The sequence below is a fragment of the Hippocampus guttulatus genome, chromosome 4 (genome assembly GCF_054856545.1).
Source record: "Hippocampus guttulatus isolate MCC_2025c chromosome 4, RoL_Hgut_1.0, whole genome shotgun sequence".
NCBI lineage: Eukaryota > Metazoa > Chordata > Actinopteri > Syngnathiformes > Syngnathidae > Hippocampus > Hippocampus guttulatus.
In genome coordinates, this window is record NC_141264.1 from 17,766,962 (window position 1) to 17,782,738 (window position 15,777).

The 15,777-nt window shown below is 39.9% G+C and overlaps 1 protein-coding gene across 4 annotated transcripts in view; it reads right to left on the reverse strand.

Moving 5' to 3' along the window:
* ano3 (anoctamin 3) overlaps positions 1-7,830 on the reverse strand; it is a 33,171-nt gene extending 25,341 nt beyond the window's left edge. For all 4 annotated transcript variants that reach the window (XM_086109355.1, XM_086109356.1, XM_086109353.1 and 1 more), the window contains exon 1: positions 7,606-7,830. In XM_086109355.1, the coding sequence (XP_085965481.1) occupies positions 7,606-7,651 (46 nt within the window). In that variant the 5' untranslated portion in view covers positions 7,652-7,830. The remainder of the gene's footprint in view (positions 1-7,605) is intronic.
* Between the last annotated feature and the right edge of the window lie 7,947 nt (positions 7,831-15,777).

Here is a 15,777-nt window from a genome sequence, read left to right on the forward strand (position 1 = left end):
TAAAAATAATGCAAGAAGCAACACCTCACAACCAGCACATGGCAACACAAGTTTATGCGCTGCGATTAAAAAAAAAATTAAAAAAAAAATCCACTCACACTCATTCGAGGGGGAGCTGAACGAAGGTCGTGATCTGGGATTTGGATCTTCTCTATGCAGCCTGCGCATGTCAGTCTTGTAATGTGAGATTAAAAGGATTATTTTTTAGGCACAGGGATGACAATATATAGGAATAAACATTGTGAATATGCTTTGCTGCATATTTTCATGAGGAGGCATTCAAATAAACTAAGGGAGCCTTGTATCTACTTTATGGTCTTGTTGATCATTTCTGCCATAAAAAAAAAAATATATATATATATATATATATATGATCCCTAATCCTATTTGAGTGATTTCTCGATTTTATATTAAAATTGCAAGCATTCAGAAAGCAACCAGAAGCACAAAAATGTTGTAAACATTAAATTAAGACGCTAAGAGGCCTGGAACTCTGAGTCTTATTGTTCTACCATTCCCGTTTGAAGCATTAAGCATCAAGATATTATCTGCACAGATAAAGTACAAACAGAGAATTCAGGTCAGTGGGATGCTTCCCATCATGCCTCAGTGTCTATGCTTTTAATTATTCATCTCTGTTGAGCTCAGAGCACTTTTAGTGTCTCAGCTTTCAACTAAGCGTGCATCATAAAAACATTAGATGGACAGCTCTGCCTGCCTGAGTGCATTTCAGATCCCCTGAAAGGATCCTTTACTCATGCCTGTTGTTCAGCAAAATCTAACAAAAACTACCAAGCCAAAATCATTTAGACTCAGAGTGGTGGGCTGCATGAAAGGTGAAAGAGGGGTGCGTTACATGTTGGCACCAATTCTTCTGATTCAAAGTACCGGTACTTGATTTGAGATGCTTGCTTTCATTAAATTGAAAATAAGTGAGACCATCTGTCATTAACTTCTGAGACAGGATGACATCATCAGCAAGATTTGTACTCAATGAAATGTACTCAAACGTGGAACTATTGTTCTGGGCTTCTATCTACAGTGAATGTAAAACATCTACAAACCCCTGTTCAAATGCCAGGTTTTTGTAATATTTAAAAAAAAGAGAGAACAATGAGAACATCAATTCAACACTTTTCCCACCATTAATGGGAGCTATAACCTGTAGCCTACAACTCAATCCAAAAAATATATATATTTGGGGGGGGGGGGGGGAGGAGTAAAAATAACCAACAGAAATAATGTTTTCGCCCTGAAGTGTGCACACCCTCTTTCAAATGGAGATATGGCTGTATTCAGAATTAACATTACATACAAAGTTATGTTAAATGGGAGTCAGCACACAACTCAGTGCCTCTGATTAACCCCAAATAAAGATCAGCTGTTAAAGTTGGCTATTCCAAACATTTCTGTAAGTCACATCTTCCTGCACAAGCCATGGTCTGCAGAGCGTTCACAACATCATAGAATCTCACTGTTTCAAATACCGTATTCTCCGCACTAAAAGGCGCACCTAATAGCCTTCTTAAATTTTCTTAAAAGCTCACAGCACCACCTTAAAATCCGATGCGCCTTGTGTATGGTCATTATAGTAATATTTCAACCCCAAAATGTCTCCTTGCTCGAGACATGCTGACAATACAGAGTTCAAACTTAAGGCGATTGGTTACGCAGTTGAATACGGAAATAGAGCAGCGGCAAGAGAGTTCAACGTTAATGAGTCAATGTTCTAACTTGCTGTTGGTTAAGTGAACTGTGTCGCTGCTTTATTGAATATGTTTTACTGACATTTGATCGTTCTGTTGGCGTTTCCAACCAGCTCTATCTGGTGGATGCATTGTAGATTGCGTCTTATAGTGCGGTGCGCCCTATAATCCAATGCGCCTTTTAGTGGTGAAAATACGGGACTGTAATTAGTCACAAGAAGACTGCAATCAAATGCATTAAATGTACCGTCAAAACAAACACAGTGAAGATAGTCATCAAGTGCAGAATATATGGCAGAACAGTGACATTACATGAACTTCAAAGTTTATGAAAAGATGAGATGAAAACTGATTCGGCTGCCAAGAGGCTGACAGCAACACTGAATGAGCTGTGACAACAATCTCCAGTCTTCTTCGCATGTCTGAGCAATGGTGATAGGGTGGTAAGATGGAAGCCAGCCATGTCTTACAAAGAAAACCCCCCCCACTGAATTCACCCGAATGTATGTGGGAAACTGTGCTAAAGTCCATGAAACCAAGCAACAACTTTTTCACCATGCTTCCAATGGCTATATTCGGGGCAAACACAACATCACCAAAAGAACAGCATACCCACAGTGAAACAAGGTGGTGGCAGCATCATGATCATGATCATCATCAGTTTTGCTTTAGGCCTTAGTCAAGGAGGAGTGAACTAGGAACAGTTCCAAACAGCTGTCAGTGTTCGCACAAAAACTTCAGGCTTCTATGAAAAAACAAAATAAGTCATGAAAAGCCTACTAGAACACCTGAACTAAATTTGGGGTTAATCAAGGGCATGGTGGCAGGCAGGCGCTGACTCCTATTTAAGTTGAGTTTAAATGTGATATGTTAATTCTGAACACAGCCACATCACCAATTCTAAGCGGGCGTGCACACTTGTGCAACATCATCTCAGTTGCTTCCCCTTTTGTACGGGTTATAGGTTACGTTTTGAATATCACAAAAACCTGGCATGCAAACAGGGGTGTGTAGACTTTTTATGTCCACTGGATGTGGTGCATCTTTGGAGAAAATAGCCTGAAAGCAGCAAACTTCTATGAAACAACACTAAAAGTTTGAGGCAGAACACTAAAGTTGCTGCTGGAGACCCACTAAACCATGAGCAGAAATGTCCCAAGGCGAGCTAACAACCAAGGTGATTACCATCTTATTGCCATCATAAATACATCAAACAAGAATAAACACGGTCCCAGCTGTAAACAGCAGGCAATAAAAGATAAAACACACACACACACGCAGTCTCAGAAAAGGTGTACCAAAGCAACTGCTGCAGTGTGTTTGCAGGCGAGACTCGAGTGAGGCTACAAGGCTCACTTGTGTAAAACTGTTTTCAAAGCAATGAGAGGGCGTGTGTCTCATCCTCTTGTCAGGTCTGCATTAAAGTTCACAGATAGACGTGGATTCATGAAGATCAATAGGATCAGTACCTAAGCCGAGAATAATCAGCACAAATCACTTAATTTTGCAGACCATATAAAGGGTGGCAGAGATGGACTGATTTGCACTACACAAGTGCACGGCAAACTGATGATACAACCAATAGGACTGAACCCAAATGCATCATTTTCCTCTGAAAGTTGTAACTCACAAGGGCAGTAATGTACTACATAAAATACAAATAATTTTAAAATAGTGTTGGATACTTTCTAGTCTACTCACCACTCAGCATAAAATAATTTACAAGCCAACCATACCTGAGGCATGACTGACACTGACTAAATATTTTCAAATGTGAATTGAGGGGACAAACACAATCACAACACCACAACAACAACAACATCAGCAGCACCTCTAATGAAAGCACTGTTAATTTGCTAGCAATTAAATGAGCTAGCATTTCTTTGCTATATCTCAACTTCCCCACAAAATTGTACAATCCCTTTGCTGCTGTATTGTGAATGGCACAAATCTAAAAGAATTATCTTTCCTTAATTTAGTTTATTTTTCCTTACCTTGTTTTGGCTTAACAAGGTTGATAGAACATCAACGTGCATTGCAAATGACACAAATAAATGTATTTATCTCATCTTGACTATCTGAGAATGATATCATCACAGACCTTAAGACTTGAGAAAAATTCATGAAATTTAACGGTCAATAGATACAAGCAGAGCGTAAAATACTAATGTGTGGGTTAAATGCAATTCCCATGAACAACTTGGACAACTTGATAAACAATAAGAATTCTTGCTAGAAACAGCAATATGTGACATCCCTTAAGTTTGTTTTTTTTAAATTCCATTCTCTTCATTAGCTTGCAGCGGCAGACTTTTTAGAGTGTCTTTGTAGCTCATATTGAGCCTAAAATAAATTCAATCATGATCACCCTGTCCAGTGCTTTCACCACGGTCTCTACCTCTAAGCTTAGTGCTTGTAGAGAAAGTGTGCTAGGTTTGGCAACTGTACAGTATGGAGCCAGTTTTTGTAATATTGTAATTTGAGGAAATTTATTTCAGAAGTGTGTCTCAAACTGACAATTTGGGAAGCATCTCATCTTTGCCATGAGGGTATTGTATTATTTGAGCTCTTTATCAATCTGTTTGCTCATCATTCTGTTCCAAACTACCTTTCAGGAAAGTTTTCACTGTGAAGAGGATGTTCAGCATGCCCAGATCCACACTGACCAAACTGCCCTAAGAGCCATTTGTCTCCAAAATTGCACCGCGATGAACATCAGACGTGGAGACAAGAGAGCTTGGAAGTTGGTTTAACATTGGCCCAACTATTACAACAATGGCGACCTTATTCAAAGGTGAAGTCCTGTGGGTCACAAGGGAAATAGTCAAGAGCCTCCCCGGAGAACAGAGGCAATTTCCTCAGGTCCTAGATGGCAGATTTCGTCTGCTGTCCACGTGCAGGGTGACCGTGAGCGCGCCTCAGAGCAGATGTCACTTTTTAGCTGCGGTCTCGAACGTATGAGACAATCCTGGCACAACCTCTGAATTGCATCATTGGAGCTGATTTAAACGTTCTCCTTCTTTCCAAATCTCTTCAGCACCGTGTCGTCTTTTCATAACCGTGCTGATTGTGTTTTGTATGACTTCACATGGCTTGTAGATGGAAATAAAGAGGATTCACAATTTTTTTTAAGGTTCCAAAGAGCATTTATGAGTTGTGGCTACTTAAAGCTGCAAAGTGTGGAAACTGATTATTTGTTCACAAAATGAAAAAAAAAAAAAACAGACTCATTGTTGACAAAAAATGTCGACAGACCCGTTCATCTAATATAAACACAAATGAGCTAGATGTGCAACAGTAGCTAGCGTCCTCAACCTAAATTGTCCTCAACCCAAAGTCTACATCTACAAAAGCATCTGCTGCTTGCATAACATAACAGGTGGCCAACTCCAGACTGTGCAAATGAAGTTTCGCACACACACACACACACACACACACACACACACACACACACACTAATGTTTTTATACTAATAAAGGACTACTGTGTATGATTTCTTAGTTGAGGAGCTACTGAATAACAAGAGGTGGCAGGTTTGATTCCGTCTCCGGAAACTCCGTGTGGAGTTTGCATGTGGTGTTTTCTCCGGGTGTGAAAGAGTTTATTTAATTAGTTCCATGAGAGTTGTTACACAACAATCTAATCCGACAAACAACCATTAACATCCACATTCCCACCTATGGTCAATTCAGAAAATTCAGTGAACTGAAAATCCCACACAAGCACAAGGAAAACATTCAAACACTACACAGGAAGACATTCAAACAGACACAATATTTGAATCCCAAATCACAGAAATGTGAAGCAGATTATCTGACCAATCATCCAACGTGCTGCCATCATTGATATAATTCCAAATAAATTGGGTGATTTCATATGCGTAGGATGATATGTCAGAGCTTCCTGAGCAAATAGATAAAAAATAATCAGAGATCAGAGCTCTGATAAAGAACAATTCGGCCCAATCCGGCTGGTACTGCGTAGGTTTTGTTGCTAATCACGATGGCGTTGACCAGCACAGTGCTTGGCATAACCAAGTAGATAGCAAATGTCTGTGAAAATGCTGACGTTGTTACGAAATCTGAGTTTGTGATTCACATGCCTCAAGGTTGAAATCCACTGAAATATGAACAGGCAATAGCAGACGACTGTGCGTCATGTTTGTGTTCATATGGAGGTAATTCAAAAAATAATTGCAGGATCAAGGTAATCACTTCAGGATATTCCTATTTAATGTTCAACCTCACGACTGTCTTTTTCACTGTTCCACAAAAAGGCAGAGATATATAGCACTCGCGAGATGCTTTTCCACCCTTGGATAGTTTCAGATTTTAATGACCAAGTAATGATAGGGATCTAATATAGAAGGGATCTCTAAGCAAAATAATTTCCACGTGTAAGCCTTTTAATGCCCTGGAGTGATGATGTTTAGGCTTCCATGCGAGTACGGTATGCCGTCTGATGGCTACTTAGATGTGAGCTGAAATTATTTTGTCATAGATTTTTAATCGGGCACTTAGCAGTCACTCAACTATTGAGTGGAAGGTGAAAGTTCAAGTCAGCTTTCCGCATCATCTATACTGCCTTTCTAATGTGACATAAAAATATTCAGATATTCATGTCACGACACCTTGCTTTCCAAAGCTAAACTTTACTATGGAGAATGACAAATTGAAAACTAATTTGTGTAACAGTAAGGAGGTGTTTGTTTGCGTGGAGGATATTTGCAAAGACTACTACAGTGATATACTTTGTGTGGAAAGGTTGCACATGGACCAAATAAAATATTGGTCTAAATCCTCCAGTTCATGCATTTGTTAATATTGCAAGATTTTCCCCGTGTTTAAATTTTCACATGGTTCCAAATTACAAAAGTCAGGCAGTATCTATGAAGATGCATATTTAAAAAAACATCTGAGTAAGGTCTTGTGTGGTCCTGCTGCAACCATAAACATATTCAGAGTCAATCTATACATTGAAACAATGCAGTTCCCATTTGACCGCATGCCTTTTAACAGCCTGTTGTAAAAGCTTGAGAAATGTCACAACCAGTGTGTGGCTGGAAGAACACAGCATCTTATATGAAAGAAAGCAAAAAATGGGACTGACCTTTTAGCATATTATGCCTGAGAGTGCACGTCAATTCAAACTTTTTTTTTACTCCTGTTCAGGATGTTCTTTCACTCCTAACAAAGCACTGACATCTCCAATTGAGACCTTTATAGGTCACTTTCGTCTGAATTGTTGCTCCAAAGCATCCCTTATGATTTCACAATGATGCATTTGTGATATTTGAAACATTATGATTGGCTAGGAGACTTTACAAGCATTACATATTGAAAATCCAACAGAAATTAGATAAAATGTAGGTTTAGATTGATAAATAATGAGTAAAATTAACCTTCCAGGATGTTTTTTGTCGTTCATTGTTTAAATCCTTTTCTTGTAGAAAAAACTTATGCAGCATCTTGAAGAAAGGAATTTGATAGGCATGGGATAGTAAAACTTAAATTCTTTATCCAAAAAAAGAAATAATCACAATAATTTGTGCCCCTGTAATTTCCAGCGGTGAGCTCAGGATTATGCTTTTGTTTGCACTGATTGGATTGTGCGTAAAGGTCGTGCGTTTTCTGAGTCTACAGCACGCCAAATGTTCTCAATATGCTTGTCCTGCAGTACACCTCGGGCATTCGTGCAATAATATATTATAGACAAAACTAGTGTGGTTGAGAAAGGGTCTTGATTAGAGACTACAAGATTTTGAAGCCACAGAGTCCTTTATGTTTTAGCCTACAAGTTGATATGATAAAAAATGAAGTACTGAGCAAGAGGAGAAAAGTCTCCAAAAGCTGAGAAATCCAGCAGCAAAGGACGTGCATTGGCCGCACTTGCAACCCACCTTTCTGCTGCTTGAACGACTGGATGGAGCCTGAGTGGTGCACCATTGCGACGATCCGGTGTTTTCCCGCCTAACGAAATTCCTTAAGTCGAACGGCAAACTGGCCGCGCGCGTGTCAAACTACTGCGGGGTTGTGCGGGTGTCCTCTCGGGTTCCATGCTGCCTAAAGAGCACCTCGCTCGGACGATCCGCAAAGCGCAGCAACACCTGTCTAAGATCCGCATGCCCCCCCCCCCCACCCCCAACCTCCCTCTTTCCTCCTCCTCTACTCGTGTCGAACCATCCGCGGCTGTTGTCATGGTGACGTGCAGGGGGAGGAGGATAAAGTGAAAGGAGACAGGAGGGGGTCAGGGATTGACACATCGTCTCCTTCTCTTCCTGAATAACGGACTCCGAATGAGCTGCGGGAAAGCCAGCCCGGTGGCAGTTCTTAAATGAAGCGATAATTACGGGTATTGATCCGTGCATCGATCAAATGCCATCGTCAACTTTTTCACCACACTGATTGACTGAAGGCGGCTTGACCCCCAACAGGCAACTCAAAGACTAATGAACTAATAGTGCAGGCAAAGTGGAATTACACGTAACACCAGGTGCCCGTGAATCTGATTTTGTTGAGATTACATGTGGTTTTGCTTCCTCGTTTGTCTTTTTTTTTGTCCCCAACTCTTCTTGTCATTCGGGTCCCTTGTGTTAACCAATCAGCTCCCATACCCCGATGTGTCTTGTCCTGAGGTTCCTTGTTTGTCGTCAGTTTGCTTGCATTTTCCTGGTTTCTGTCAGTCTTGGTCGGATCGCTGTTTTGTGTTACTGTCGTGTTTTTTGGTTTTTGTTGCTGTCACATTGTTTTGTCCTTTTGTCATAGGTTTTTGTTTCTTTGTTTCTTTTATTTATTGGCCTTTTCAGGACTTTGTGTTTTGGATTTAGTTTTTCCAGTGTTCCCATGTAAGTATTTGTGTTGAATATGTTTTGCGCAGTACACCCTGTTTCTCCTCCCTCCCTGCTTTTTTTGTGGGTCCACTACCATCACGCAACATGACAAAACGATCTGAACAAGACTGACATAAAACAGGGAAATAAAATACGAGCAAACTGACCAGACAAGCAACACGTGGACAAGACACAAAGGGTTGAGGGAGCTGATTGTTAACACAAGGGACCCGGATGACAAGAACAGGTGGAGGCAAAAAAGATGCCTAAGGAAACAAAACCAAATGTAATCCAGACAAAACCAGAATCAGGACACGGGAGGTTCAACATTTTAAAATATCAAATTTTATATGTCAAAAGTACTGGAGGTATCGGTACTCTAGCAGTGATTCAAAGAGTGAATACTTTACTGGTCGTGATATCGGTCTGAAAAAAGGGGGTGGTGAGCTGGCTTGGAAATCCAGACTTATTGCTGTGCCAGTGATTGAGTATGGTCAAAGTCTGATCAAGCGCATTTCTGAGACAGGGCAAACCTAAGCAAACAGAGAGCGAAATCAAACAATCAGCTAATAGAGTACAGTATGTGAAGTCAGGAAAAAAAAAGTTGTCTTTTCAAAGAAATCCTTCCAGTGCCATCAGCTGCTGGGGTTTTAATCACTCTGTGTTACTGGTTATGTAAAACTGATTTACTGCTGAATTATGTTAAGCAATTGTCTCCATTTTGAATGAGGATGGACTTCCACCGCCGGAAAGTGACCTTGGTCACGAAGCATATGTCACAGTAAATAAACAGATTTGATTGCATGGTTCCTTCTGAACTGGGGCCAAGCCGCGGTGGAGGGCCAGCTTTCCTGACCAACGTTCTTTTGAAAGAAATTGGGGTTGGCTTGCCAGGCTAAATTTTGCACATCCCAAGTTTCTGTCATTAACAGAGTGGGACCAACCATTTTGTTGTGTAGCTAATTAAAAAGTTCAAAAGACAAGAAACACTTTTTGGTATGATGCAGTGCAATTCTACAGCTACTGCATTTTTTTTCTGTACATCCCTTGTATTTGATGTCATCTGAATATGCAACTAAAGTGGCTGCCTTGTACAGTAGAGTATCACACAATGACTGCACCAACATATCCGAAGTTGACTAGCCAGCAGTAACAATGCAGTTACAAATAGAGGCCAGATGCTTTTACCTCAATCTGGCCTGAACAATCTGCTCAGGCATCTCAAACTATGCGCAAAATGTTCGACAATCGATAGACACACTGCTGCAGGGCAGCCCTTCTTGAAAGCTGATTGTTACACAATAGTCACGAGAACGACTGCTTCTGTCCTGTAGTACAGCTGCTAACCGGATATTAAAACCGATGGTTCAATTTTGGCTTATTTCTCAAAAGGGAAGACAGAGGACACAAGAGTGCATTTTATTTCTCGGCTAATCCATGTGCCGCGGTATGCAGGATATGATGATTGTGATTTACTCTCACACACAAGTGTACATCACTGAAACACTATCCTCTTTTTTTTCTACATGCTTCTCCAAAGTAGAATTGGATCTTTAACTTGCAAGGTCACACGTCTTATCTAAAAGTCAAGCACAAAGACCTCCAGTCAAGACCTGAATGGTGGAGCTTGTCAGTGGAACACAAGAACATTTACAATTTGGAGGAGAGGCGGACAGGTGCCATGCCCATGCAAATACCATCTGCTGTCCTCCTCCCCCCACTGTTAAGACGTAGGGATGGCGACTTGTGGCAGGGAGAATGGTAGGCATTGTCACGTGCCATTTAAACTGGAACCTACCATTATTCCTTGTGCCGGACCGCTTAATAAATAATCAAGCAGCTCTTGTAGGGTCAGACCCGTTTAAAAATGTCAGCTCTTCCTTTCCTGCATGCTCAAATGTAGGTCAGATGACAGCACTGCAGGGAGAACCAGACCTCGGCAAAGCTAAACACTGCCATCCTGAGGACAATCTGGTGACTGCAACCTTCGTGTACAAGGGATTGAAAAAATCTCCGCAGCCATATTCAAATCCCGGGTTTTTGTGAAATAAAACAGGATAATTGCCATCATCGATTTAACCTAGAACCTGTAGATACATTTAATAATTATTTCAAGAAAGGAAAGTAAAAATAAATGGCGGGAATAACGTGGTTGCATTATGTACAATTATAATTGCATCACTAACTGTACTATTTGTGTGGTTTGGAGTCTACACTCATGAAGCTATGAAAGTTCTAGTGTGCTGGAAAAAAAAATTCATGCCAAACTTCGTTCCTAAGAAATTGACATGTGACCCAACAGTAGTATAATTACGAGTCGGCCAACGATTAAGCACACTTCAATACATTAAATACAAATTATAAAGATTTTCTTCTTCAATGTAAAATTATCTCTATTATATATTGACTTATATTGAATTTATTTGAATCTATTCTTACACAACCTGTCACATTAAAAATGAAACGTCCCAAAAAGCAGGCCTCTGCGCACTGTGCATGTTGAATGGCGCAAACTCACCAGAGGTCTGCTCGCTTTGGGTGTCTCCAGAGTGGGTGTGGACAGGTGAGAAGCTCCAGGAGGCTGACTGGCTGAGGCCTGTAGAAGAGCGGCAGGCCCAGCTGTCCAGCAGGGGCATCCACATGCAACTGTCCTGATGACATGATCCTCCTGCAAGACAAGCGCATGTCATATTGTCTCAAAGCACTTGGGATAAAAATGCAAAATACATGCTGATCCGATCCAGGTGATCAGATCTGTGTCAAGTCTTGATCGTAGTGTACTGCATACCGGTAAGTGCACTGCATCATACTGAGAGCCGAATATTTTGACCCTTTCAAGCCAAAATATTAGGAGCAAAATCATACAAATGACAGAATAGAAATCTATTCTAATCATTCATTTGAATTATTTCCCTGTGCTAATATGGCATGACAAGTGAGACATTTGCATTCGATACCCGGCTGATGTGCAACGGCTTCATCTGGACCAACAAGAAGTGCCGCAGGCTGCGCTAAGTATCCAAACACCGTGACTCACTGATGAATCTCCATGCACAGGTTGGAATGCAGCCTACATCATGTCACCTTGATGGAGCCCCAGAGGAAAAGAGCCAGTGGCCAGACAGCCTGGTGCACACTGTATTGCAACAGTGATTTTTTTTGCCCATGATAGCACCAGCAATCATTACCATTATGGTCTGAAGCTTCAGAAAGGAAGCTGAAGCATTTTTTCCCCCTGAATAAGCATATTTAGTCAACTTCCTGTTGGGCTCGGCTGCCATTCATGAAGATTATTGCACCCACACTGATTGACAAAGTGCAAGTAGACATGCGAAAACATTTGGCAAGTGGTCAAATTAAGAGTGAGAGTGTCTCGATCTGATATGACTGCACTCATGGAGTGAAAAACTGTCATTAAGAATTTCAAAAGGCATGGAGACATTATTAGATCGATACATGAGCAGGTACTTCCTAGATGAACTTCCTGCCTGTATGATTATTTATTTAAACAAGAGACGGCCCAAGGTCACTACATTCATCTTTTCAAGAAAATGTGCACCATGCCTCACTATTGACTGAAATGTAAAATATGATGTGACCATGACTACACTGAAACAAATGTCATTATTGGAATGGATGTGCACATGTTAGCCTGAGTGCACATAGAAATCTTCACTCACCAGCTACTTGATCAAATAAATAAATAATAAAGGCGGAGTTAACAGCTATCATCTAGTACATAAATATTAGGTAAAGAGAATGCGTGTGCAACCTCAAGGGCATTTTAATTGTAGAGCGTCCATTACATCATGGCCTCTCAGAGCCAGCGCACATCAAAACAGCTCTTTAAACAGCCTGCATTAGTGAAAGCCAAAAACAGTTTCCATCAAATAAGAAGACATCTTTGAAAGTGAGCGGGAAAGTGTTGAGCATATTAGTGCTTTCCAAATGTAGTCAGATCCCCCTCAATGATTGTATATTTAGATTGCGAAAATCAATGATTCACTTTCTTACCTCAGAAATCTTGACACAGTAATCCATCATGACAAAGCAATAACTGCATTTTATAAACATTTGTGAATTTATCACAAATGAAAGACTTATTCTAAAAATAATATCCAGCCCTGGTGATATAGAGACAAATATTTCGACCAATTAACGTGCAAGATGATTGAATACTTGTGTCCAAAATCTGTTTTTGCTTCATCCTTGCAGGCTCCCATGTACACTGTTGATATTTAGAGGAATACAAGCAAAAAGGTGCAATGCGCGTTTGCCAAGATGGATGGACTGGCACGGCAGAAGGATCGTCCCTGAGATTTGCCAGACAGACTGACACCTTCTATTCCTCACATCTGCTCAAACCATGTCTAACAGCGATACAGGGTAGACAGCTGGTTTAATGCACATTTCATGAAAAAAAAAGGTGAACAACGGGCATCAAACCCTCTGAATCATTGTATAATTGGCCATGATTGAAGTTGGCTGTGACCACTCTCATAGTGGCGCAGCTCTCCCTCCCAAAGATCCGCCAGCCTACCTTCATCCGTGAAATGACGAATATTGGCTCTAACCTGCCTCTGCACAGAATTACACCATGCTCCACGTCATGAAAACTGAGCCTCTTCTTTGGTTTTAAAAGCTAAAAATGTATTCTGCACAGAAAAAAAAAAGCTTGATTCCAATTTGTCATCTTTAGCTAATTCAGTAGTGAGCAGGGTTACAAAAAAGGTTACAAATGTATCATATATACTGTATGTATATATATATATATATATATATGTGTGTGTGTGTGTGTGTGTGTGCAGTGTGCAGTGCTGGGAACAGCAAGGATACTGCGCAGAACCCTCAAGCTTCCTGGCCTCTGGTAGAGGACCCGAGCTGAATGAGGGACGGACACCACCCGAGGGGGTGAGACAAGGAATCTTTTATTTTTATTTATATATACATATATACATATATATATATATATATACATATATATATATATACATACATATATATATATATATATATATATATATATACATATACATATACATATATATATATATGATACAGCATAGACAAAAATAACTTTCAGAACATTCCGGGTCACACAATCATAAAATATATTATAATGCACTCTGATATTGATCTTTTAATTCCACTTACTGCAATAAATGCCCTGTGAAGGGTTAACACAGACTTTGATGATGGCAAACAGTTAAACTGGACTTGAGGCTTCATCTCCACATACAGTATATGTAAACATTGTCCTATTAGCAATCAGAGCATGATCATAGTGTTTACATATTTGTGTACGTATGCCTCAGGCCCTGATGATATGCGATGACTAATAGAAGTTGCAGCATGCATGCGTGCGTGCATTCAAAAGCAGCTCATTAAAGTGAATGGCTGTCATGCTCGGTCTCACCACTGACATTTATGCAGATCCTCATTAATCTGTAAACATTTAGGTGGAATTATTTTTTTAATTCTGTACTACATTTTACTGGGATGACCACATCATCTGCTGTTCAAGAGGATATGGACACCAACATGCTGACATTGCATGTCGGTTATATGTTGCGTTCATTCAGAGTTCATGAATAAATCAATACCGAAAGGTCTGGTTTCATCTATTGTTTTCTGTCCAAAGGTGTGGCAATTTAACAGCATAACTTTAAGGAATGACAAGAATGAATTATGTACTGTACTTAGTGGTTACCAAAAAGTTCACTGTGTCCAGAAAATTCTTTTTAGTGACTGTGGTGAGATCAATTTCTTCTATTATTTAGATATTTAAATTAAGTATAATATGCATGCATCGGTAAAGAAATACCATTGTCGTGAACTTTTAGTCTTAGGCATCCCTGGCCACCACATGAACGACACTGTATGTTTATTTAATATTATGCTTGATGATCATTAATCTGCCTATAATATCACTAACATAGTTTGTTAACCGCGTATATATAACTGCTGCTGCTCAAAAAATTGCTGAATAAGCGTTCTCAGTTACCTTTTATAGTATTAGAATAATTAACATAACAACCACATTTTAATTGAAAATGGGATGATAGCCAAGAATGCATTGGTTGATATATATAAACTATTTCTATTCTTATTTATAAAATAAAAACGTGACTTCAGCATTAAAACTATCTTCCAATACATATATGGTCTATGATTACAGATAACGGAAACTCACTTCCTTTCACTGAGAACTCTACTGTTTTGAAGAACTTACCTGAGGAGCCATCAACATCCTGAGATACTTTCCCATCCATGTGTCATCAATAGAAATCATCCAGCAGTAACTTTGTGCCTGACATATGTACACTTGTAAAGGCTGCATAATCTCACGAGCCTACCATTCCCCCACAGTGCCGCACTTTGAGCTGTAAAATAACCTGGAACGCTGCAGCCAGGATGGAGGGGAGGAGTTTGAAGTGTTTGTTGGGTGAAATCGGCTCCAGCATTAAACTGTCAAGCTTGAGACGACTGATTTGATGGAACTGCTTTATGGAGCATCACTCACCCTCTCAAAAAGCATGGATGTCACTCTTCCATCTTTCAACCAATTACAACAAGAGGACAATATATTTTCAAAAGTGGACTTGGGTTGAATGTGGTGCAATAAATCAACGTTTGTGAAGGTCATAACTTTGTTTCATTAGATTAATGCAATTTTATATGATGGAAGTCCCACCCGCAGGTATTTCAGCAGCAAAACATTATGGAATATGTCATTCAGTTTGATACGGTACATTTTTTAAAAGAAATTTGTGATATTTGTGTTGTGAATATGATATGATCATATTGCATTTATGGTGCCAGTCACGGAGGTTTTCAAAAAGCAGTCAATCATAACCGAGGAGTAGCTGAACAGTTGGACTCCCATTATTTCTGAGTGCCTGTCGCGCTGACAGTTATGTTATTTTCCCACAAGATGGTGCTACTGCATAAGCTATTAAAATGAGCGTTTACGTGATCCCGAGTTGTGTTCAACATCACCTCTTAGGAGAACTAATGAATGCACTAACACAAAGTTGATTACAAATGTTCTTGACAACAACAAAAAAAATAAATTCCTTTGAAAAACAGAGTTAAATGTTGTTTCACAACATATGTTGTTATTGGTAGGGTAGTGTTCGTACGATTTACTGTTCTTGAACATGTCACAGTGCATTTGGTTAGCCTTGCGTTGGACTAAACATAGATGTCTATGGGTTAAACTGTCACCAAAGCTCACTAGGA